Source organism: Hylobates moloch, unplaced genomic scaffold (genome assembly GCF_009828535.3).
Source record: "Hylobates moloch isolate HMO894 unplaced genomic scaffold, HMol_V3 SCAFFOLD_3, whole genome shotgun sequence".
Lineage (NCBI taxonomy): Eukaryota > Metazoa > Chordata > Mammalia > Primates > Hylobatidae > Hylobates > Hylobates moloch.
The window spans coordinates 6,925,209-6,948,947 of NW_026652278.1; the positions used below are offsets into that span (position 1 = coordinate 6,925,209).

The window sequence follows — 23,739 nt, forward strand, 5'->3', positions numbered from 1 at the left end:
TATTTTTAGTAGAGACAGGGTTTCACCATGTTGGCCAGGCTGGTCTTGAACTCCTGGCCTCAAGTGATCCACCTGCCTCAGCCTTCCAAAGTGCTGGGATTACAGGCGTGAGCCACCGCACCTGGCCTGGTCTGTAATTTTCATTCTTTCTTTCTCACCCCCTCTCTCTTTTGCTTTTGTTTTTGTTTTTTTTTTTTTTTTTTTCTCTTTATCAGCTTTTGCAGTTAGGCTTTTGCTAGCCTCCTCTATTTTCTTATGTTTTGTAGGGTTGGCATGTTTTCTTCCTGAAACGTTTGATAGAATTCTTCTTTCCCGCATGTGCCTGCATGCTGCCTGGGCTTGGTTTGGTTTCTTCCTTCTCATTCTATCCCTTTTGTTTTCTTGTCTCCAGTGAGGCTACCTGGATCTGGCATGTTCTTTATGGGAAGATTTTTGATAATGGGTCAATTCTCTAATAGATATAGGGGTCCTAATACTTTCTGTTTCATATTGTAACATTTTGGTAAGGTATTTTTTTTCAAGCGATTTGTATATTTTTTTCTAAGTTGAATTTATTCACATGAAAGTTATTCATAATGTTCTCTTATTATCCTTTTCATGTCTGTAGTCTCTGCAGTGACGTCTCTCTTATTGCTGACAATAGAAATTTCTGTGTGTTTTAAATTTTTTCTTGACTGATTTTTTTTTTAAGAACTGCCTTTTAACTTTGTTAAGTTTTTATATCATTTCTTTTTTGTTTTATTGATTGATTATTTTCTGTTTCCATTCTTATTTTGGTTTGCTTTTTCTCATCCATGTTAATGTGCATACCTACAGTTTATTCATTTTCACTGCTAGATAGTTGAATATTTCACAATTTATTTATAAATTCTCTTGTCAAAGAACATTTTTGTTGTTTTCAGGGGCTTTTTTTGACACCATTAAAAACTGATGCAATAAACAGTCTTATATATCCCAGTGCAAATGTACAAGAGGTTTTTTAATGTACATACTAGATTTCATTGAGTTTAAGATGCATTTTTTTACATTTTAATATCTCTGAAACCAGAATATGTATTAAAATTAATGACATCTTGGAGTATAATTAGCAGCTTTTTATTCCTTGATGATACATTTTTAAATGGCACATCTTATAATCAATGAAGTGTTAGATTTTGATGAAATATTGTAAATAAGAGCAGAATTGCTAGATGTTAGGTACTTTCATCTTTCTGTTGACCAGGTTACTCTTCATAGTGATCATATTAGTTGTTGCTCGCTGATCATGCATGGGAACTCTTGTTGTCTGACGTCCTCGCCAATATTTAATATCACTGATTTTTGGCCAATCTGGGTAGATGCGAAATGGTCTCTTACTGTCATTTTATTTTGCCTTTCTCTCTTTACTAATGAGGTTGAATATCTTTTCAGTTGCTTAGGGAAAAATATGATTCTATTGAGAAATGCTTATTTCGTCTTTGTCTCTTTTTCCATGGGGTTGCTGATCTTTCTCAAACTAATTTACAGGAGTTTTTTAAATTAGTTTTAAATAACCATAATAACCCTTTGTCTGTTATATGGGTTACAAATATCTTTTTCCAAATTGTGGCTCACCTCCTCTCTTTATGGAATCTTTTGATGATCAGAAATTATTACATTAAAAATAATTGAAATTATCAAACTTTTATTTAATAGTGTTTGTCTTTGGGAATATTCTAAAGATATCTTTTCCTATTCAGGATCATGAAAATATTAACTATTTTATCTTTAAAGAATGTTTTAAAGTTTTACCTTTTGCATTTAAGTTTTTAGATTATCTGGAGTTGATTTGTAGGTATGTAAGGAAAAGGTGTCTAATTTTGGTTTTTAAAGTAATGGTAGCTAATTGTCCCAGCATAATTTATTGTAGTTTGTAAAATGTTGTGTTTATTGTGCATATCCACTGACAGATAGTCTCACCTCATTATTTTTCACATTTCCATATATGTGAGGGTCTCTTTTTGGGTTCCTTATTCTTTTCCACTAGCCTGTTTTTGTTTATTTCTGTAGCAATGACCTACCTTTCTTCTCACCTTTATAATAAGTTTTGATATCTGATAGGGCAGATCCCTGGCTACATCTGCCTTTGTAGATCTACCTTTCTCCAAATGGCAGTCTTATTGATAACTGCTGTCTACCTCGGTTTGACTTATCCTCTCCCGCTCACACACACAAAGGGGCTGCTGTTGTCTGGTGCACAGAGAACCCCACAGTGAGCTGAGAAGCAGCATTGCAGGCTGCAGGAATGTCCTCTAAGAAGGACCTGAGAGTCCAGCCTCAGGTGCAGATGGGATCAGGGTTATTGAGCCCATTTCGCAGATGAGGAAACCAAGAGGAGGTCAGTGACTCGCTCGGCTCCCAGTGCTGGGCCGTGGTGGAGCTGGCCTTGAGCACGGTTGGGCTGGGTGTTGCCACTGCAGAATTGCTGACCTCTAAATAGAACAGTGTTTCTCATGATCTCAGGACTTCATTTACTCAAATGAGTTTCGCCACCACGCTTCAGAAGTGTTCTTTAGCCTAGGCTGGCAGTTTCCCTGTAAATCAGTCTCATGTTCAGCCCCACCCAGCCCTGTTGGACCTGTTTTTCAAGCATCAAGAGGTTCATTCCTTGCTCTTTCTTCCCACACACACTTCTCATTTTTTTTATACTTAAAAAATTATTTTTATGCTTCTAAAACTCCCCAAGATTAGTAAGTGTATTTATTGGTAAGTATTATCTCTCTCTTTGTCTAGATATCTGGAAATGCTAAATCTGGTGTTTGCTCCTTTTTTTTCCTGTTCCTGAGACCTGGTTGACCCGCAGCCTATGGCTTCTCAGGCACCTCTCCTTCCCCGTCTCTCTCTACAAGCAGAGATGAAGGAAAGGCCACACTGGGACCTGGCAGGAGAGCTGTAATTACTGAAGCTAATGCTTGGTCTTTCTCTGAAGTTCAAGTTCATTAGTGAAACTTCCTTTATCTTGTCTTCCTGGTTTCTGGTTTCTGATGAGCTCATACTTATTTTGCAATCAAGAGTAAAAATGTTAAATTATAATTCTAACTAGCATCATTAGCTTTTTAAAGAAAGTTAACTGCACATAAGCTCCACGAGGGCAGAGACTTTTCTGGCTGTTTTGCTCATTGCCGTGACTTTGATGCCTAGACCAATGCCTGGCCCGTGGTCAATGCTATATAAATATTTGCTGGATAAATAAAAAATAAGTTGTATTAGGTGCTTCCTACATGCCAGGCAGCATGCTAAGGGCTTTCTATGTGTCTTCTTTCTTAGCTCTCATAATAATCTGATGAAATAGACATCACAATCCCTGTTTTGCAGATGGGGAAGCTGAGGTCTAGAGAAGTTAGGTGACTTGTCTAAGTCACAGATTTTATAAGTGACCAAGCTAGATTCAAACTCATGTCTGTGGGACACCAAAGAACATTCTCCTAGCCACCACATCAGAAATGACAGAAATGTCTCTGCCATTGAAGGTACATAGATACAAGATGCTGCCTTATGGAGTCTGAGAATTGTCACTGCTTCTTTCACTCATTGGCAGGGGTAGGGAGGCATCATTAAGCACCTTTTCCCCAGAAATCCTAAGAAAAGACAAACAACCCAGTTATAAAATGAGCAAAGGATCTGGATAGACATTTTTCCAAAGAAGAAATGCAAATGGCCAATAAGCACATGAAAAGATGTTCCACATCATTAGCCATTAGGGAAATGCAAATCAAAACTACAATGAGATACCACTTCACACCCACTAGAATGACTATAATCCAAAAGACGACAATAACAACCGTGAAGAAGGCTGGGGATAAATGAAACCCTCATACATTGCTATTGGGAATGCAAAATGGTACACTTTGGGAAACAGTTTGGCAATTCCTCAAATTTAAGTGTGGTATGATCATACGACCCAGCAATTCCACTCCTAGGTATATATAAGAATAGAACACATATATCACTCAAAAACTTGTGCATGAATTTTCGCAGTAGTAGTATTATTACCCCAAAGGGGGAACAACTCAAATGTCCATCAGCTGTTGAAGAGATGGAACATACGTGGTCTACCTATGCCCTGGAATATTATTCAGCCTTAAGAAGCAAGGATGTCCTGATACATGTTACAGCATAGATGAACCTTGAAAGCATTATGATAAGCAGAAGAAGCCAGAAACAAAAGGCCACATATTATATGATTCAATTTATACGATATGTCCAGAATGGATAAATCCCGAGAGAGACAGTAGATGAGTGGTTGCCAGGGGCTGAGGTGAAGGGATCATGAGGAGTGCTACTAACAGGTATGGGACTTCTTTTGGGGATGATGAAAATGTTCTGGAATTTGGTGATGGTTGCACAACTTGGTGAATATACAAAAACCACTGAACTGTGCACTTTAAAAGGGTAAACTGTATGGTATGTAAATTATATCTCGATAAGGCTGTTATTAAGAAAATTAGTTGGCCAGGTACGGTGGCTCACGCCTGTAATCCCAGCACTTTGGGAGGCTGAGGTGGGCGGATCACAAGGTCAGGAGATCGAGGCCATCCTGACTAACATGGTGAAACCCATCTCTACTAAAAATATAAAAAATTAGCCGGGTGTGGTGGTGGGTACCTGTAGTCCTAGCTACTTGGGAGGCTGAGGCAAGAGAATGGCGTGAGCCTGGGAGGCAGAGCTTGCAGTGAGCCAAGATCACACCACTGCACTCCAGCCCGAGCGACAGAATGAGACTGTGTCTCAAAAAAAAAAAAAAAAAAAAAGTCAATTGCAGAGAGAGGAGAGATCATCTCAGGCCGTCAGGAAGGGCTGTGTTTAGAAGAGAATGGGACTAAAAGTCAGAGACATGGGGGCCTCTCTTAGACTTGACTGGGGGAGCCTGACTCTGCAACTTCCTAGCTGGGGCCTCTCTGGAGAGCCCTGCTCCTCTTTGCCTCTGCTGCTTCTGTGTGTGTGTGTGTGTGTGTGTGTGTGTGTGTGTGTGTGTGTGTGTGTGTGTGTGTGTGTGTGTGTGTGTGTGTGTGTGTGTGTGTGTGTGTGTTGTGGCAGGTGTGGACAAGCTATTTAGGCAGCTTTTGTTTCTTATGTGCCTACCCATTTAAAAGGACAGTTTCCCTGCTCTTGCCTAAATTGAAGGTCTGCTATACAGCAAGGAATAACAGAGGACAGGGGGTGCAGGGCTGCTTGCTCCATTAAACAACAACAACAGCAAAAACAAAGAGCCAAAGAACTCGAAACCAAACCCACAGCAGGGAGTAGAACAACCTTGTTCTAATTGTCTGGCGTTGCTGATAAGCCGTTGGAGAGTTCTGTAGAGAGGCCACTTTGGTTTTCTAAGTGGGGACACAGGATAATGTCAGTGGTGTGAGCATCTTGAGCCTGGGTTTTTCCTTTGATGCTGCGCTCTCGGACCATGTCCAGTTTCAGTGGCTCTCCAGACCCCCGATGTGCAGCGTGTGGCTAATGGCTCTTATAATGAGAGATTTACAACTTGGGCTTTCACATGCTGCCCCAACCTCATTTGTCCAGCTCACGGCGGAGCCTGTAATCATCTCTGCGGGCTCCAGCTCCAGGCTCCAGACATTCTGCTCTGACCAATTCAGCTGAACAGATGAGAGGACAAGAAGCCCCACAGTCCCACAAACAAGAGTCACGTCGCTGCTGGGGAAGGAGAGGAAATCCATCCTGACATCTTATGAAAATATTTTTGTGTCTTGTTTACATAATGAATCTGTCTGTTAATGAAAGAACCCGAGGTGACAAGTTCTTTGGTCTCACCGACGTGTGTGGCTTTGCAGTGGGCCAAATGTGCCTCCAGGTCCTCTTTTGCAGGAAGTTTCAAAGATGTTCCATTTTTCTTCCTGGTGGGTTGCTCGTTCACCAGTCCTGAACTAAAAGCAAATAATTCATCCATGCTCATCCTACAGAAAGTTGCCTGACTAATGAGTCTGGTAATTGGGACCCTGTTGCAGCATGGATCTCCCTTAGGGGGAAGCTGGGGTGGCAGTTGGGGGTGGCGTCTCTTTCTGGCCACTGTTGTCCACAGAAGCATCCCAATTTTCTGCCACCCACCTGCAAGGGCAGAAATGGTCCCCTCTGAAATCAAACCACACTATGACTTTCAATACTATGTAATAATGATTCTTGTTCAGTGACCTTGACAAAGGAGGGAATACATAGTGACGGAAATGAGGGCGTTTTCCACTTAATGGGAGAAGCAAGCTAAAGTGTAGACTGCCTCCCTCTCACATGCACCCTCCCTCGATGGCCCCCAGCTCTTGTAGGACAAGCCCTCATGGCAGAGCTAGATGACACCCTAGAGGGCATACGAGTGCGTGCACTCCTTGCCTTGCAGATGAGGAAGATGAGCCCAGAGGAGGAGCTGACATGGCTGAGTGGCCAGGTGGGATCTGGAGCCTAGTGTCCTTGCTGTCTGGACTCTTCCCAGCATATCATGCTGTGTCCTACTAAGGCTCCCAAAATGGGGATGAACTTGTCATCTTTCAACTTCTCCCAGTGCACCTTCTTGCTGTCTAAGCCCTGATTCTCTGCTTAGGTGAGGCTCCTAATTTCCTAGTTTTCCTGGCAGGATTCCTGTCCTCGCTACCCAGGCCTCAGTTCTGCCTGACCTGGGCTGCCTCCCAGCTCTGGAATCTTTCTGAGAAGAGAGTGCCTCCTCTTCCTGTCATATTGATGTCCACATTGAAGGTGTTTGGGTTGCACAACAGAGACCACCTGTGTCTAACTGCTTATGTCCATCAAGGTCTGAAAACAAGACCCTCATTCTTATATCCTCCTCCCTCTGTGCAAGTGGTCATGAAGGGAGGAAGGAATGTTTTTAAAGATGGTTTTAAGATTACTACCAAAATTATCTATCCATAGATCTATCTCCTTGCCACCCCTACCCACCTCTCAAAACAAGAACTAGTTTGTGCTGAGAAAATATCGTATAATAAGATCAAGAACCATAGAATGAAATGCAAAAGACAATTCTTAAGAAGGAATTGAAATCAGGGACTTGGATACATGTTTGTACAATCATGTTCATTGCAGCATTATTTGCAATAGCTAAGCAGTGACTAGTGTCCACTGATGGATGTATGGATGTGGATATTATAGTATGTACATTCAATAGCATATCATTTATCCTTAAAAAGGAAGGAAATTCGGACACACGCTACAACACGGTTGAACCTTGAAGACATGTTAAGTGAAATAAGCCACACAAAGGCAAATACTGTATGATTCCATTTGTATGAGGTTCCTAGAGTAGGCAAATTTGTAGGAACAGACAGTAGAACGGTGGTTGTTAGGGGCTGGGGGAAGGTGGGAAGGGGTGTTTAATGGGGAGAGAGTTTCCGTTTTGCAGGTTAAACAGTTCTAGAGATGGATGATGGTGATGCTTGCATGCATGTTAGGAAAGTATTTAATACCACTGCACACTTAGAAATGATGAACATGGTACATTTTATGTGTATTTTATCACGGGTTTCAAAAAATGAGACAACTTGTGAGAGAAAAGAAAATGGTCAGATCCACAATGCACGGAAAAAATACCTCTTTATGTGTGTCATCTCCTCATTAGACTGTGAGTTCTTCTGAGACAGGGATTCCTGTGTTGTCTGCATCTTTGCTATCTCAGCACCCAACTCAGGCCCTCAAACGTGCTATCTTCTCTGTAAATGTTTGCTGCACTGAGATAGTGGCATGATCACATCAATGCGGTACCCATGAGTGGGGTGCTTTCACGTGCATTATTGTATTTGGCTGTTGTCATCATCCTTGAGGCTGGTGCCCCTGCTCTATCACCAGGAGAGACCCACACTCCAGCCACAGGGAAAGCAAAGCTGGAACACCCCACCCTGGCCGCCAAGGGCCAGAAGACTGTGCCTCACACTCCAGGGGTCTCAGATTCAGCTAGAGCCCAAGTGACCACAAAATTCAGTAGAATAGGCTTTCAAAATGTCTTTATTATAAACCATAATTTTCTGAGAGAGATGAAAATTATGTGTAAAACTGTGGCTAATAACACATTGTTTTTTTGAGGGCCTGTTCCATGACAGCACTGTGCTGAGCCCATGAAAACCTTTATTTGCTTCATTTAATAATTCCCAGCCCAACAAAGCCTATGCCAGCCTCTCTCTTACAGAGGAACAAACAGAGGCCAGGAGGTTATGTGGCTCATCCAAGGTTAGACAGCGTTAAAATGTGATGGCACCAAGCATCAACCTGGACCAGGCCTCAAAACTCAAGGTGTTCTACTTTTACCTTCACCTAATCATGTACAGTGATTATTCGTATTGCAAACTCAGAGCTTTAGTCTTACTGTAGGGGTGACACCTGGTAAGAGACATAAATGGAGCTCAACTTCCTCATCTGTAAAATGAGTAGTCATGGTGCCCTCCCCACAAGGTCATTTCTTCCATTAAAGGAGATGACACCTGTCCAGCATTTAGCAGGTGTGTGGCTCACGATAAACGTGCAATGCGTTTTAGCCATTATGACGTGACGGAGACACTGAACAGATGCAAGGGGCTTGGAATTATCCAGTGAAATTTATATTTGTCTTGTGTTTGTGAAACTGCTTACAAAGCCACTGTACATTTATATAATGACCCAGGCTTCATCCCAGGAGATAAAACGACTCTCCTTATAAAATGGTGTATTTCATTGGAAAGGCAATAAGTTATAAAATTTCTCACATTTCCCCTTTTGCTTCAGCAGTGGGGAACTCACCCTGCAGTTGTGATTCATCTGTGCTGGTGCCATCTCTTTTTTTGTTTGTTTGTTTTTGAAATGGAGTTTCACTCTTGTTGCCCAGGCTGGAATACAATGGCGCTATCTCAGCTCACCACAACCTCTGCCTCCCAGGTTCAAGCAATTGTCCTGTCTCAGCCTCCCAAGTAGCTGGGATTACAGGCATGCGCCATCATGTCTGGCTAATTTTGTACTTTTAGTAGAGATGGGGTTTCTCCATGTTGGTCAGGCTGGTCTTGAACTTCTGACCTTAGGGGATCCACCCACCTTGGCCTCCCAAAGTGCTGGGATTACAGGCGTGAGCCACCACACCTGGCTGCTGGTGCCATCTTTAGCCCAGGCTTTTGAGTTTGATTCAATGACTTCTCCAGCTCATTATTTGCTTTTTTTAAATATCAGTTTTAGTGTTTTTAAACTGCATTATTAACTATAAGCTACCTCAAATTTGGTTGGGTATAAATTATAAAACAATGCTCATTATAATTTAGTGTCAAAGATATTTCACTAAATTGAAAACCAATCAGTCTTATAAGAGCTTGCATGGTAAACTGTTATATTGCTCAATTTTCTACATAAACCATTTGTAAAAAAAATTGGTAACAAGTAGATTAATCAGCAGTGTGACGTTATCTGGATGTATTTTAATACTAAGAAAACTTTTAAATAACTCTCATGCAAACTTGTTTTACTCATCAAAGAAGCCTCAGAGGTAAACATCAAAGAGATGATTGCTGCTAACAAGAAATGTCACAAGGTGGGCTTGTATGCCACCTCCCCTGGTTGCCCTGTAAACATTCCAGTGACTTCATCACATAGAGCTTTGAGATTCTTTGGCCGAGGCTGGAAGGTGGAAGCCTGACTCATTCTGAGCCTAGTTACAGAGGTAAACTGTGGCCATTTTTTTCTTTCATTTAGCCAGATACATCCTTGTCGTTCAAAGACCTTTGAAACTGAGTAAAATGGCTTTGAAACCTCAGTAGAATACACTCAAACTGTCTGGAGAAGGTATGTTCTAATTTTTTCCCACAGATATAACCCTTATTAAAATATAAAGTAATCTGTTCATTCTGTCCACACTGAGTATCTTCTGGGCCCAGTACTGTGTGAGGCCCCAGGGGAAAGGAGATGAACCAGGTATCTCTAAAGACCTGGGCCAACTTGGGGAGACACTCAGGAACAGATCATTACACAACAGCATGAAAAGGATGCACAGTAGCGCCTGTTGGGGGCGCTGGTGTGGGCTGGCCGAATAGTGTTCCAAAAAAGATACGTTCCAGGCCTAACCCGTGATACCTGTGAATGTGACCTTATTGGGATAAAGGCCATTTGGATAAGGACCTTGGCAGATGTCATGGAGTTAAGATGAGGTCACACTGGAGTAGGGTGGGGCTTACATCCAATGACTGGTGTCTATATAAAGCAGAGAGTTTTGGTGGCACATCCAGGGAAGATGGCCATGTGCAGGTGGAGGCAGAGATTAGAGAGGGGCTGTCCCAAGCCAAGGGACACAGAGGATGCCAGCAACCACGGGACACTGGGAGGGGCAAGGAAGGGTCCTCCCCTAGGCCTTCAGAGGGAGCACGGTCCTGACACCTGGATTTCTGGCCTCCAGAACTGGGAAGGAGTAAATCCCTTTTGTATCCAGCTGCTCCCATTGCAGTCACTTTTCATGGCAGCCCTGGGAACAAATGCAGGCACCAATCCAGCTTGGGGGTCATGTGGGGTAGCGGCGGATCGGGACGTCCTTCTGAGAGAAGCGATCTTGAGCCATGTCACAGGTGAGGAGTTAGGAGTTAGCCCAGTGGGGAAAAGGAGAGGGCAGCACTCATGGTCATCAAGCCAGCCCCTCTGGGAAGCAGGCTGGGTTTAAGGATTTCTAACCTGGGCTCCTTGAACTCCCAGGGTCCCCCTACATGTGTGCTTCAATTTTGTACCTTTTCTTGGGGAGAAACGAATCCCTTGCATTTGAGTGTTGGAAGGACCATGTGGCCTTCACGGTCACAAACCGGCAATGTCAAGAAGGTTTGGCAGGACCGGCTGGGAGATGAGGCTGGTGGGGTCACCAGCTTGATTGTGACCTTGCTGACACCAGCAGGGCAGGGAGGTGAACTGACGCAATGGAGCAGAGCCTTTGTCTCAGGAGCAAACCAGCCTTGGCTTTCAGTTGGATGTTGGAGGTGAGGGGGAGGGTGCGGAGTGGGCGCCCTCATTTCCAGTGAGGGCAATGGGAGGGTGAGGAGGATATTGTCTCAGATGAAGTCAGGCCTTTGGTTTTTGCTCAACCACTGGCCAAGGCGATGACACAGGAGGAAGAAGGGATGGAGAACCATGAAGGGGCTTGGTTTCCTTTTGCAAAAGCTGTTTGAGGTGACTTGGAGGCAGCTGGCTCTGAGGCGGTGCTCACGGAGGGAATCTGGCCTCTCCTGGGCCGGATTGGTCCCTCAGGTTTTGGAAGAGGGCACAAAGGCAGGACAGAGAAATGTCAAGGAGAAAACCCCCCCAAAGAAAGTAAGACACAGTAGCCAAGAGGAAAAAGACAGGAGACCAGAAGTCAAAGAAAGGAAGACTTCCCAGAGAAACTGGGTGGTCAATAGCGTCAAATCACACCGAGATGATTAGCTGAATTTAAAGCTGAAAAGTGATTCTCTCTGAGAAACATCTGTTTTAAAATATTAACCAGGAGTATTGTGAAAAGGATGGTGAAAATTCAGAATAAACCTTGACTTCCATAAGACTAGAAATAAGAGAAGGCATTTAAACATCCAAGAAGTAAGAATCTGAGTGCTCCTTCCCTGCCTCTGACGCTGATGATGCAGGTAGGAGAGAGTAAGTGTAATTATTAAACAGACTGAAGGCCTCTGGGCATTTGCCATTTGCACATTTCTTGGGTGGATCGATTCACGAGGCAATTCGTGATGGTGCTTGTCTGCTACTTTTGTAGAGATAAGCCAAGCGGTATTGGGCAACAGATTGCAATTGGACATAATTTTTAACCATATTCTATGCTTCACCCAATATTCTACTTGCTATTCTCCAAATAGGCTGGATTTTTCTGCTTTCATACTTTATCTTAAGCCATTTCTGCCTTTCCCTTTGACTGTGGCTTGGGCTATGCCACCATCCCTCTCTACTCCGTTCACCTTTGTCTAAACCCAACCCCATCTGACAAGGCCATGTCAAGTGTGTCCTCCCTCCCACCAACTTTTCCTTGTTCCCTCTGCTGGAAGGGCTCTGTCCATGGCTTATCAAGGCCGGGGATAGCAAAGCCGTGACTTTCTCTTAGAGTTGCTGGAAAAAAAGAGCATCTCTCCCACCTTTATCTCTCAGCTCAGGGCCCCACACACCCTGAGCACTGCCTAAATTCCTGCTCAGTTGGATTCCGTTGCTGAAACACACACCGCCCTCCAGGCAGAAAACCAGGATTCTGGAAGTACTTGACTCAGGGCCTTGCAGTGTGTTCAGTCATGGGGGTTGTAGTCTCTGGGAAGAGGCTGAAAGCGGGGAATGGTTTTGGATGTGTGGTTCAGGCTGATGGAGACAGCAGCAGGTGCAATCTTTCCAGTCATCTTAGGAGAGAAGAGCTCTTGGCACCTACTAGTGAGCACACACACTCCCTGGGCACAGAGGGCCGGCGTGCTGGGCAGCAAACACAAGTGAGTCATAAACCAGCAATAACTTTGGGTGGTTAATTGAGCTGGTTTTTAATTACTTTCATAATAAAAGCATGCTGGCTCTCATGATGGGTTTTGTTTTTTTTTTTTCTATGATGGTTTAATTGAATTGAAACCATTGGTGAAAAGCCTCATTGAGATTCCCATGCCCACAGACTAGGTGTGGTTTTTCTAAAAGTCATGGAGTGGTTTTTGAATCAAAGCATTATTATTCTCTTCTGGGGCTTCAGACTCACCATCTGTAAAAGATGCCTTACGTTGTCTTAGATCAACAAGCACTGCTGGACTTGAGCTATGCCAAATGTCCTGGAATGCTTGCTAAAGCACAGGGCTGAGCCTCTGCAAAACTCTTCATTTGCTAGGTCTGCAGGTCAGTACGTGAGACATAAGAATGTGAATTTCTAACAAGTGCCCCCATCGTGTGGATGCTGCTGGTCTGGGGGCCACATTTTGGGAGCCCTTTCTGTTGAACAGCAATGCAGGGTAGGACCCTGTCTCGGGTCAGGTTTCCAAGAGGCAGATCCTGAGGCAGGGATTGAGGGCAGTGGGGCTGGGCTGCTCTTCAGGGAAAAAACACAGAAGAGTGAGGGAAACCTGATAAGGAATGGGAAAGAGCCAAGCAAGGATGTCATCTCAGATGAAGTCAGGTCTTTGGTTTTTGCTCTGGAGCATAAAAGGCAGAGTTGTCCCAACCTTTGTATTCCTCTTTTTTTTTTTTTTTTTTTTTTGAGACAGAGTCTCACTGTGTTGCCAGGCTGGAGTGTGATGGCACAATCTCAGCTCACTATAACCTGCACCTCCTGGGTTCAAGCGATTCTCCTGCCTCAGTCTCCTGAGTAGCTGAGAATACAGGTGCACACCATCATGCCTAGCTAATTTTTGTATTTTTAGTAGAGACGGGGTTTCACCATGTTGGCCAGGATGGTCTCGATCTCTTGACCTCATGATCCACCTGCCTCGACCTCCCAAAGTGCTGGGATTACAGGCGTGAGCCACCGCGACTGGCCTCCAACCTTTGTATTCCTAAGAGTCATCCTGGGCCGTGCTTCAAAGTGGAGGGTCATTCTCAGAGTGAAGCTATGAGCCATTGTCAGTCACTCTCCCAACAGCTGGGGTATGGGGCAGTTCTCCAGCAAAGGGCAGGACTCAGACAGTCTCGATTGCGTATTCTAAATTCACAGATAGGGGCATGGGAATCAATGAAGTTAAGTTAGAGACAAAGCCCTGTTTAGTGTGTATGCTGCTGTGTTCAGGGCCTGCACACCCTCTGCCCGTTTCTTTAACCAGGACAATTTCTTGATGCAGTTACAACTTTACTATTTTTTTAGATTCCTACACACACTTTTTAAATGTTGCAGTCATATGGTTCACAGGCTTTTTCCTTCTTTTGATGAACATAGCATTGTAAGCACTTTCTCATGTTGCTATATAGACTTTATATTCATTATTTTAAAGGCCCTACATTACGTCCAATACTTCTACCTCCATTGCCCCAGCTAGTCTGTGGTGGGCAGAATAATGTCCCCTCCACCCCCAGAGATGTTCATGTCTTAATCCCTGGAACTTATAAATATGTTGCCTTGGCCAAAGGGACTTGGCAAATGAGATTTAGTTAATAACCTTGAGATGGGGAGTGTAGCCTGGATTTTCCAGGTGGGCCCAATCCAACCCAAGGGTCTTCACAAGAGGGAGGAAGAAGGGTCAGAGTCAGATAAGGAGATGTGATATTGGAAGCAGAAGTTTGAGTGATGCAGGGCTGTGAGCCAAGGAATGCCAGTAGTCTCTACAAGCTGAAAAAGGCAAGGAAGAGAATTCTCCCCTAGAGCTTTCAGAAAGGAACCCAGCCCTGCCACCACCTTGATTTTAGCCCAGTGAGGCCAGGTTGGACTTCTGACCTCTAGAACTGGAGAATACCACATGTGTGTTGTGTAAGCCCTGGATCTGTGGTCGTTTGTCGCAGCAGCCACAGGCAGCTCATGCTCAGCCTTTGTGTATCTGATCATGGCACTCCCTCCGCCTCCCTGCTGGAGACGAGGCATCTCCCCAAAGCTAGTGTTTACTGCAAGTTGTTATGTTCTGAGCATTGCACTAAGGGCTGGTTATATCATTTAATTTCTTTCAGTAACTCTCTGAAGTAGATACCCTCATTGTCTTCATCTCATGGTGAGGAACCAAAGGATGCTGAGTAACTTGTTCAAAGCCACACGAGTAATGAGATCTGGGATTCAGGTGCTAGGACTCTGTGATGTGATTCCAGTGGCTTCCTGACCACTGATGCCACAGTGATAGCGACCAGCTGGGTCTTGGGGAGGGCTGCCTTGATCCTGCTCATTGCCAATCATAACTGGTGTCATTTATCAAACATTAACTCCACACCCCACCCTGCCCAAATGCTTTCCATACGGTATCCTCAGTGCATGGATGGCAAGGCAGCATTTTTGCAGGAGGTGTTATTGCATGCATTTCATAAAAAAGAAAGAGAGGGTACACAGCCCATCCACTGTAGGTCGGCCTGGGGCCAAGCAGTATGCAGGCCCAGACCTGTCTAGCCTCAGCCTGTGCTGACTCCAAAGTTCTTAACCACACGTGATGCCACATGACCAGAGCAGGTGAGTTCTGTCTTCATCAGCTTTATTGTCAGTTCATCATGATGCATCACCTCTGCGCAGGAATCCAAAAGACCTTTCAGCTCTTATATCTGTGCTTCACGAAAAGTAATCTGTGCACATCATCTTGGATAACTGTCTCTGTCACTCAATAGCAGTCATAGATGGAGGCACGGCCCCACATCTGAATTAGAGCTGATGGCGCTCACTGTCAGCCAAGGACAAGATGAGACAAAGCCAGGCTCTGGACAGGTCAATGGTGGCCCTTGAAATTCCCTCGAGCCATGTCTTGACCCTTTTGCAAATCTGCCAAACTTGAAAATATTAGAGCACATTATCTTTCTCATAAAATGCGTTCAGTTACAGTCATGCAGTGCTTCAGGATGGGGATATGTTCTGAGAAATGTAGCTGGAGGATTTTGTTGGTGTGTAAACCTTGTAGAATGTAGAAACCTAGATGGTGTAGCCTCCTATGCACCTAGGCCGTATGGTATGGCCTATTGCTCCTGGGCTGGAAAAGTGTATAGTGTGTGACGGTGCTGAATACTGCAGGCAATTGTAACACAATGGTAAGTATTTGTATATCTAAACATATCTGAACATAAACAGTATACAGTAAAAATACAGGCTAAAAGACAGAAAATGGCCTACCTCTATAGGACAATTCCTGTGAATGGAGCTTGCCGGACTGGAAGTTGATCTGGATGAGTGAGTGAGTGGTGAGTGAATGGGGAGGCCTAGGACAGTATTGTCTACTGCTGTAGACTATGAGCACTGCACACTTAGGCTACACTACTTTTATTTAAACAAACAATTATGCTACAACGTTCTGATGGCTACAGCATCAGTAGGTGATAAGAATTTTTCAGCTCCACTATAATCTTATTGGACCACTGTCATATATGCAGTCCTTCATTTACTGAAAGGTTGTCATGCAGTGCGTGACTGTGTATCTAAATTGTTCATAAACTTTTTGATGAGTTTATAAAGGCAGGACTCTAGTTTAAGGAGCTGCTTTCATAAATCTCTTCTTTCTCATCACCTGCACTAGCAGTTGGGGAGCCATTTATTACAGCCCCTTGAAAAATCACCTTCCCTAGAGTATTTCCATTGCAGAGGCAGAGTGGTTACCCTGGGCTGCAGAAAATGGGCCTCTTCCTGGACTTGCTTCCTGTTTCCACGTTCATACCATTTCCCTGTGTTTGGTTCATGTTTCTACATTAGCGACTTGACAAAGGTCACTTTTAGAGATGGGGCGGGTGGGGGTAGGGCAGTGCTGTGGCTGCTGAGGGTCTGTAGCGTAAGGCTGTGTAAGCCCTGGGTAGACTTTGTAGTACTGCTGGCTTGCATCTAAGAGAAAGCGTCTGCCCAGGACTCCGTGAGGTACTCAGGGCAGGTTTGGTGGATGAGGAATTCAGGCAGAGCAGATCCACAGATATGTCCACTGCTATTAAGCAAGTGATTGGGGGATCCAGGACTAGAATCCCGGTTCTCCAGTTCTTGGTCTACTGCTCCATCCAGTTGGACCTGACAATATTCTTAGCTATCTTTGTGGCAGATACTCACAGAGAGGCACATGTGGGGGATTTTACATAGAGTGTCTCATTATATGATCACTAAATTATCCTCAGAGGGTCTAAAACAGTGTTCATATCAGTTTCTGAGTCATCCGTGACCCCTCCAATAATGGTTGCATTAAGAGGCTGAATGAAGATCAGTTTTGTATTTCACCCATTCTTAGCTCTAGTGATGTTGGGAAATCTATAGATGTGAGTCTCTCTTCTGCTGAGTATAAACTTGGGACACTGGTGAATATGATAGGGCTAAAATTATGCAATTGTGACTGAGTCTAAGGGACACAAACGATCATATGGAAGAAGAAATCTTGCAGATGAATAAACTAATAATGAACCCAGAGAGGTTAAATGGAGGGGATGGAATAAGAGAAATGTACAAGGTTTTGTCATGGTTAGACTATCCTGGCCTTACTATTGGCTGATAGAATATGTGAGTAGGTGACATTAAATTTTACAGTAGAGTTATATATTCCATTTTATCCTTTTATATACTAAAAAGTAGCAATATTATCTCCTTTTGCCTAGGATTACGGGACAACTACCACAGTAGAAGAGATCAAATTGCCCTTAAAAATCTCCAGTCTGATGTCACAGAGGCGAAATCTGACTTCACCAAGGTAACATACATTTCTAACTTCTAGAATAGTCAGCAAAATGCACCCATCTATAAAACATAATCACTGGCCTACTTGTGATGTGATTACATTTTATTTTATTTAGTCAAAATTGAATTAATGTGGCAAACAATCTAGCCGTGCTATAGATTTAATTATTCTTTTATCATCTTCAGCAACAATTTGTAAGCTTGCTGCATCTTAGAATATGGCAATTGCTCCCAACTTTAAACTAAAATTTATCTGCTAGAGACAGAGATAGAAAGAGAGGGAGAATTATGCCATACAGCATTTTGAAGATGAGAAAGAGGTACTCTGAAATCTAACAAGCTGGTATAGGTTGTTAGAACTGCAAAAAGTGTCAGTGGTCTGAATAGGGAGGAAAATTAGAGGTCATATTTATAAAATGAAATATTTCAGATCGTAGGGAACAAAAGAGCTTGGTGCACAGTGGTTAATATCCTCAGTGTATCATACACCAGCCTCTGACTAATCGACTGATTCAGTTAATCTTTCCCATAGCCCCACAAGACAGGTACTGCTCTTATATTAATACCTAAAAATGAGAAAACTACAGCTTCAGTAGGTGACTTGCCCCAAATCTCACAGCTCGTATAACCTGCCTGGCTCTGGAGCTTTTGTTCTTAGCTTGCTCTAAAGGATTGTCATGGTGGAAGTCTCTTTTGAGTTAACAAGATTTACAGTATGGACTTTCTCACCTTAAAAAACCATCCGAGATGTTACAGTTTACAAGGCATCTGCTGTCTGTCAAAGATGGAGGTTCTGCCTCCAATTTTTTTGTAGTTCTAAGAGAGAGTGGAATTATAAGAATCAATCTCTCATAACAGATTAAAGTAGCAAAGATACCTATTAAAATATTTGTTTACCCAAAACGCTTGTGTTAGGTATTACTTTGATTTAGCTCTGTATTTAATAAAGCTCAACATTTCCTTCAGAGACTCCGGGCCTGAAATCCCACAAGATGGAGAAAGGAAGTTATTTGGGGTCCTGAGATTTACTCATCAATATTTAAAGCCCTTTCTATGTGAAAGCACCAAGCTCACTGTCTCAAGATGTAAAGATGCATGGCTATAATTAATTTGCTCCCTCCAAGCAGGAGTCAGAGCCCTGGGTCTGGGGAGGAAAATGAATGGGAAGAGCAATGGATCACTAAGAGCTGTCCTTGGGTGGAGAGGCCAGTTAGGAGGAGAGAGATTGAGTCAGAGAAGGGCATGGGGGTGATTCTGCTGAGCTCCACCGCTACTCTTTTTTAAGAAAGATATCAACTGAGGATATTTGTCACCTGTTTTTCACATTGAGCTGGCAAATTTCAGCATTTTCCTATTGATGTCAAAAATTAATCAGAGTTTAGTCACTAATGTTGATGTCTATGTTTGCGGCTATGTGGCTGGATCCCTGTAACATACACACACACACACACACACACACACACACTTCTCTCTCTCTTTCTCTCTCTCTCCCCTTTCGCTCTCATGCTTGGTCATTATCTGTGACTGAATTCAATAACTCTGGAAATTATACCTTCTGACCACCTGCTCTGGAATCATCTGGGTCATCTAATTTGGTCAGTAGGTGACTCAAATTTCCCTCTTAACTTGGAACGTTTAGAGCTTGTCCCTGGGCATGCACTAGAAGGCCTGCCATAAGATGATGAAACACCCCAGGGACTGCCCTGCTGCCCTGTGACTGTGGCTGCCGTAAGTCTCCGCCTCTCCTCCAGGGCCCACACGAGATTGAACACTTTTCCTTTCAAAATGCATTCAAGCTGTAGCAATGATAGGAAGTCACCTTTTCTGCCAGATGATTATTTAAAAGGAGTAAATATAGAACAGAGTTCTCTTCTTTAAGAAATTTTAAAAATTTTCCTCTTAATAAAAGTAATAGCAACCCCATGCAGAAACGGGAAAATACAGAAACATATAAATAAGAAAATATTTATCTGTACATTTTCCTCTATTTTCCCCAGCATTTTAACATAAGACTGTGATGCATATTAACTTTTGTAGCTCTCTTGTATTATTCTCTTATAATATCCCATCATAATCAATTCTTCATGTCATTTAAATTATTTATAATTTGTATTTTTAATTTCTGCAGAATATAAGATGCAGTTGTGCAGTCACAATTTACTTACCCACTCCCCCTTTAAAAAAAAAAAAAAAACAGTGATTCTTGGTGGTTGTCAGAGAATGGGGAAAAGGGACTGGGAAGTTAGTATTTACTGGGTATAGAGTTTCAGTTTTACAAGACAAAAAGAGCTCTTGAAATGGATAGTGGTAATGGTGATGGTGGTACAACATTATGAATGCACTTAATACCACTAAGTTGTACACTTAAAAATGGCTAAGATAGTAAATGTTATGTGTATCTTAATTTAAAAATAGGGGAAGAATAGATTCTTTCTGGCTTCTCACTGCTCTACATCACACTGCATTGAGTTCTTTGTTTTTAGTAACTGCATGGAAAGGCAAAAGTTTCATGATGGAGAGTGAGAAAAGCTCAGATTTTTCCATTTGTCTTTAAACTGTCTTCCCCTGTTGCTACATACCAGAGCAAGTTCATACATTGGAAAATGCGCTTCCATTCAAGATGAAATGCCCCTAGGCTGACAGATTATCTAGTGACCATGGCTCCAGATCAACTCAATGGAGGAAGGCAGGTTTGCAGCAAATGCGGAGTCTTCTGTGGGAAGCTGCAGTCACAGAATCGTTGGGCGAGTACAGTGCAGGCTGCAGAGCAGCAATGGGGAAAAATTCAGGTTTCAAGGTAGAGATGGGAGGAGAGCCTTATTCTTTGGAGAAATAAATTGCTACAGGAATGGAGGCATCATCTCTCCAGTGGCTTAAGAGCCGATTCCTCTGATCATCTGCTACTTGACTCTTTCTGGCTTCAATTTATGAAATTATGCCCTTCTTAGAAATACCTCAAGGCATAAATATAAAGTTAAAAACAGTCAATAAAAGCATAAAACTATGAAAGCAGTTACCAGCACTACAAAATCATCTTTGAAACATTTAAGAGAAATCAATATCTTAAAGCAGCATCTATGAGAAAGAAAAAGTAAAAAAATGTGTTGTGTGGTGCTGGTCAGGAAATGGATAGTTCACCAAAGCAAGACACAAAACCCAGCCACTCATCTGACCTCTCTCCAACGCGAACGTTCTACTGTAAATATGAGATGATTTTTATCCTCCTTTTAAATCAAATCTGATGTCAGTTAATTTTATTTTAGATGAAAGAAATCTCTTTGTAAAGACATGTTTCATTAACCCAGTAGAAAGGAGGATGGAATGTCACCCTGAAACAGCTTAATTTGAGAAGATATTTGGTGTAAAAGATGTAATTACTTTCTAGAGAAAATTTGCTCAGTTTTAAAAGTAGTTGGCTGACTTAGGAACATTGAATAACCCCCCATCTCATCCCCTTCTTGGTTTCTGAGACCCAGAAGAGGGATGCAACACAAAGTGATGTGTTAGAGGCTGAATCACGTCCCCCCAACCCCCACTAAATTTATGTGTTGAAGTCCTATCCTCTACTTTCTCAGAATGTGACTGCATTCGGAGGTAGGGCCTTTAAAGAAGTGATTAAGGTTAAGTGAGGTCATCAGGGTGGGTCCTAATCCAATCTAGTGTCTTTATAAGAAGAAAAGATTAGGACCCAGACATGGAACAGAGGACAGAGGGAGGACTATGTGAAGATGCAGGAAGAAGATGGCCGTCTATAAGCCAAGGAGTGGCCTCAGAAGAAACCAGCCCTGTGACACTTTAATCTCAGACTTCCAGCTCCTAGAACTGAGAAAATTAGTCCAGTTGTTTAAGTCACACAGTGTGTGGTACTTTGGTGCTATGGTAGCCCTGGCAAACCTATATAGACTTTTAAGAGGTTGGACCTTATCTTCAGTCATTTAATGGGTCTCACGAAGAGACTAGGGTTTAATACAAAGAACTTCCCATACAAGAGTGTCCTGTGTCTTAAAGAGCAAAGAGTCTTCCAGTGTTTCCTTTTCCATATCTCCCAGTTTGTTGTTTGGGGACTTTTTGTCAAAGCTGAGACTATACACTGGGAAAATGCAGCACTTGGCTCACAGTAGATGCCCAAATAAATATGTGGAATGTACAGTTAAAGAGTTTGACCGTGACTGCATGTATGGGTAATAGAATCGCACCTAAAAAATTACATGACTTCTACATTTCTATCAGCAAAATTTCAATGTATTGGATATACAATGAGTCATTTCTATTTATGTCATTCAGGTAAACTCAAATGCATTCCATTGTAAAGTCCACTGAAATATGGTATCACTTTGATGTGAACACTCCTCACTTCTTTGTTGGTTGGATTATGTCAGATATCCACTCGTTTCTGCTGGGTCATGGGAAGAGTACTGGAGAATTACATCACACATTGGTATTTTGAGAGGGCAAATCAATTTTTCTTTGGAACTGGGCATTCATCAGTATTTGTCCCTCAGGAGCAGTGTCACCTTGACATCCTGAGTGATTCCAGGGCTTCAGAAATAAGTTCAAGTTCATGCCGTTCATGATTGGTCTTCCCTCATCCATTCACATCTGATAGAGTCAAAAATCATGGTCACATTTGCCAGGCCCCACTTAATGAAATGGTGGCTAATTCCTTATCCCGTCCTCTGGGCCTCTAGGTCCTTCTGGAGGGATGTACAGGCCTGCAGCCCCTCAGCACAGCCCGGGGGCATTCCTCAGCATGCACGGCCCTGGGCTCTGGTTGTGGCTTCAGGGCTTAGTCCAGACATGTAGCCAGAGTCAGATATTTCCAATCCCTGTTGTTCCAGGGTGAGATGACATTCACTCATTCCCAGCAACACACCCCTCGTTGATGCCAAGCTCATGGGTGTCATGGTGTCCTGAGCCTGAAGAGCAGGTACTCTCTTGATACTGGAGACCACAGTACGAGGAAGCCTGGAGGCCCCTGCCCGAGAACCGCCCCTGTTTTCTCCTTGCTTAGCAGCTGTGGCAGCCAAAGGCCCTGTCCAAGGTCCTGTAGCCAATATGGGAGTCCCAGCTCACGCTAGACCCCAGGTGGCCTGAGTCCTAGGCTGGCATCTTTCCCACCATATCCATGCAGAAGAATCACCTGGGAGCTGGTGAAAGATACAAATTCTAGGCTTTATCCCCATAGATCCTGAGCAACCTAGGCCCAAGGAAGAAGAGGTCTAGAAATCTGCATTTTTAACATGTCCTCCCCAACAACACATACACATACACACACACGCACACACACACACACGCACACACTCTCTCTCTCTCTCTCTCACTCATTCACTCTAGGTGGTTTCTATGCAGGCAGTCCCTGGCGCAAACTTTGGGAAACATTGCCCTATAAAATAAGACCTATACTGCAGTTTCCAAAGTGGGTCTTTTTTTTTTCTTCGAAGAGCAGTGTCAAAGGAGCTCCTACTGGGTATGATTGTACTCCTCATAGGATACACAAGAACAATTATGATCAGAACTAAATTTAACTAAAATGGGAGAGACTGTGTACCAAGTGAAATAGGCAGCAGGTGCATTTCAGTTTTTCTTGTATGAAAACTACATCCATAAAAAGTGCTACAAGGGGAAGGGATTCAGGGTGCCGCAGAAGTGTTGGGGCTACAGGCTGGAATCTCACTGGAAGCTCTAAGAACACTGATGCCTGGGCCTCCCTGCCCAGGAATTCTAATATAATTATTTGGGAATGAGGCCTGGGCATTAGGGTTTGGACGAGTTCCCAGCTGACTGATGAACCCTGGGCTGACAACTGCTGGAGAGGAAGCCCCACCTGACAGGACTTCCAGCAGCCTTAGCCTCAAGGAAGCAATGCATGATATGATCGGGAAGTGTGAGGTAGCCGTTGAGCTAAAAGAGAGGGCTGAAAGTCCCCTTTCATGACTCAGTGCTACTGCACTGACCATTTTTTTTTTTTTTTTGGAAAAAAGTAGCCATGGATATTTTTATTTATTTTTAAATGAAGTAAATTTTAAAATGACTCTCCTGTGTATTTCTTCTTTTTCGCTCATCTCTGGGTATTTGAATGTACAATTCCCCACGTATCTTTTTTTTTTTTTTTTTTTTGAGATGGAGTCTTGCTCTGTCACCCAGGCTGGAGTGCAGTGGCGCGATCATGGCTCACTGCAAGCTCCGCCTCTCAGCCTCTTGGGTTCACGCCATTCTCCTGCCTCAGCCTCCCGAGTAGCTGGGACTACAGGTGCCCGCCACCATGCCCAGCTAATTTTCTGTATTTTTAATAGAGATGGGGTTTCACTGTGTTAGCCAGGATTGTCTTAATCTCCTGACCTCTTGATCCACTCGCCTTGGCCTCCCAAAGTGCTGGGATTACAGGCATGAGCCACCATGCCTGGCCCCATGTATCTTTTTTAAAAAAACCCCACATATAATGTGATGGAGATTGTCATGAAAACAAGCCAACCATCTTCCTATGCCTGACTCTGAGGACACAAAGCCCCTCAGGTGGC

The 23,739-nt window shown here is 43.2% G+C and overlaps 1 protein-coding gene across 7 annotated transcripts in view; it reads left to right on the forward strand.

Moving 5' to 3' along the window:
• The window catches only part of CUNH10orf90 (chromosome unknown C10orf90 homolog), a 260,887-nt gene that overhangs the window by 154,061 nt on the left and 83,087 nt on the right, over positions 1–23,739 (forward strand). For 2 of the 7 annotated variants that reach the window (XM_032175268.2, XM_032175253.2), the window contains exon 3: positions 17,143–17,234. In XM_032175268.2, coding sequence (XP_032031159.1) covers positions 17,143–17,234 — 92 coding nt within the window. Of the gene's footprint in view, positions 1–6,278; positions 6,410–9,607; positions 9,769–10,266; positions 10,542–10,892; positions 10,941–17,142; positions 17,235–23,739 lie in introns of those variants that run through there. The other 5 variants (XM_058435896.1, XM_058435897.1, XM_058435898.1 and 2 more) reach the window with 5 other exon arrangements.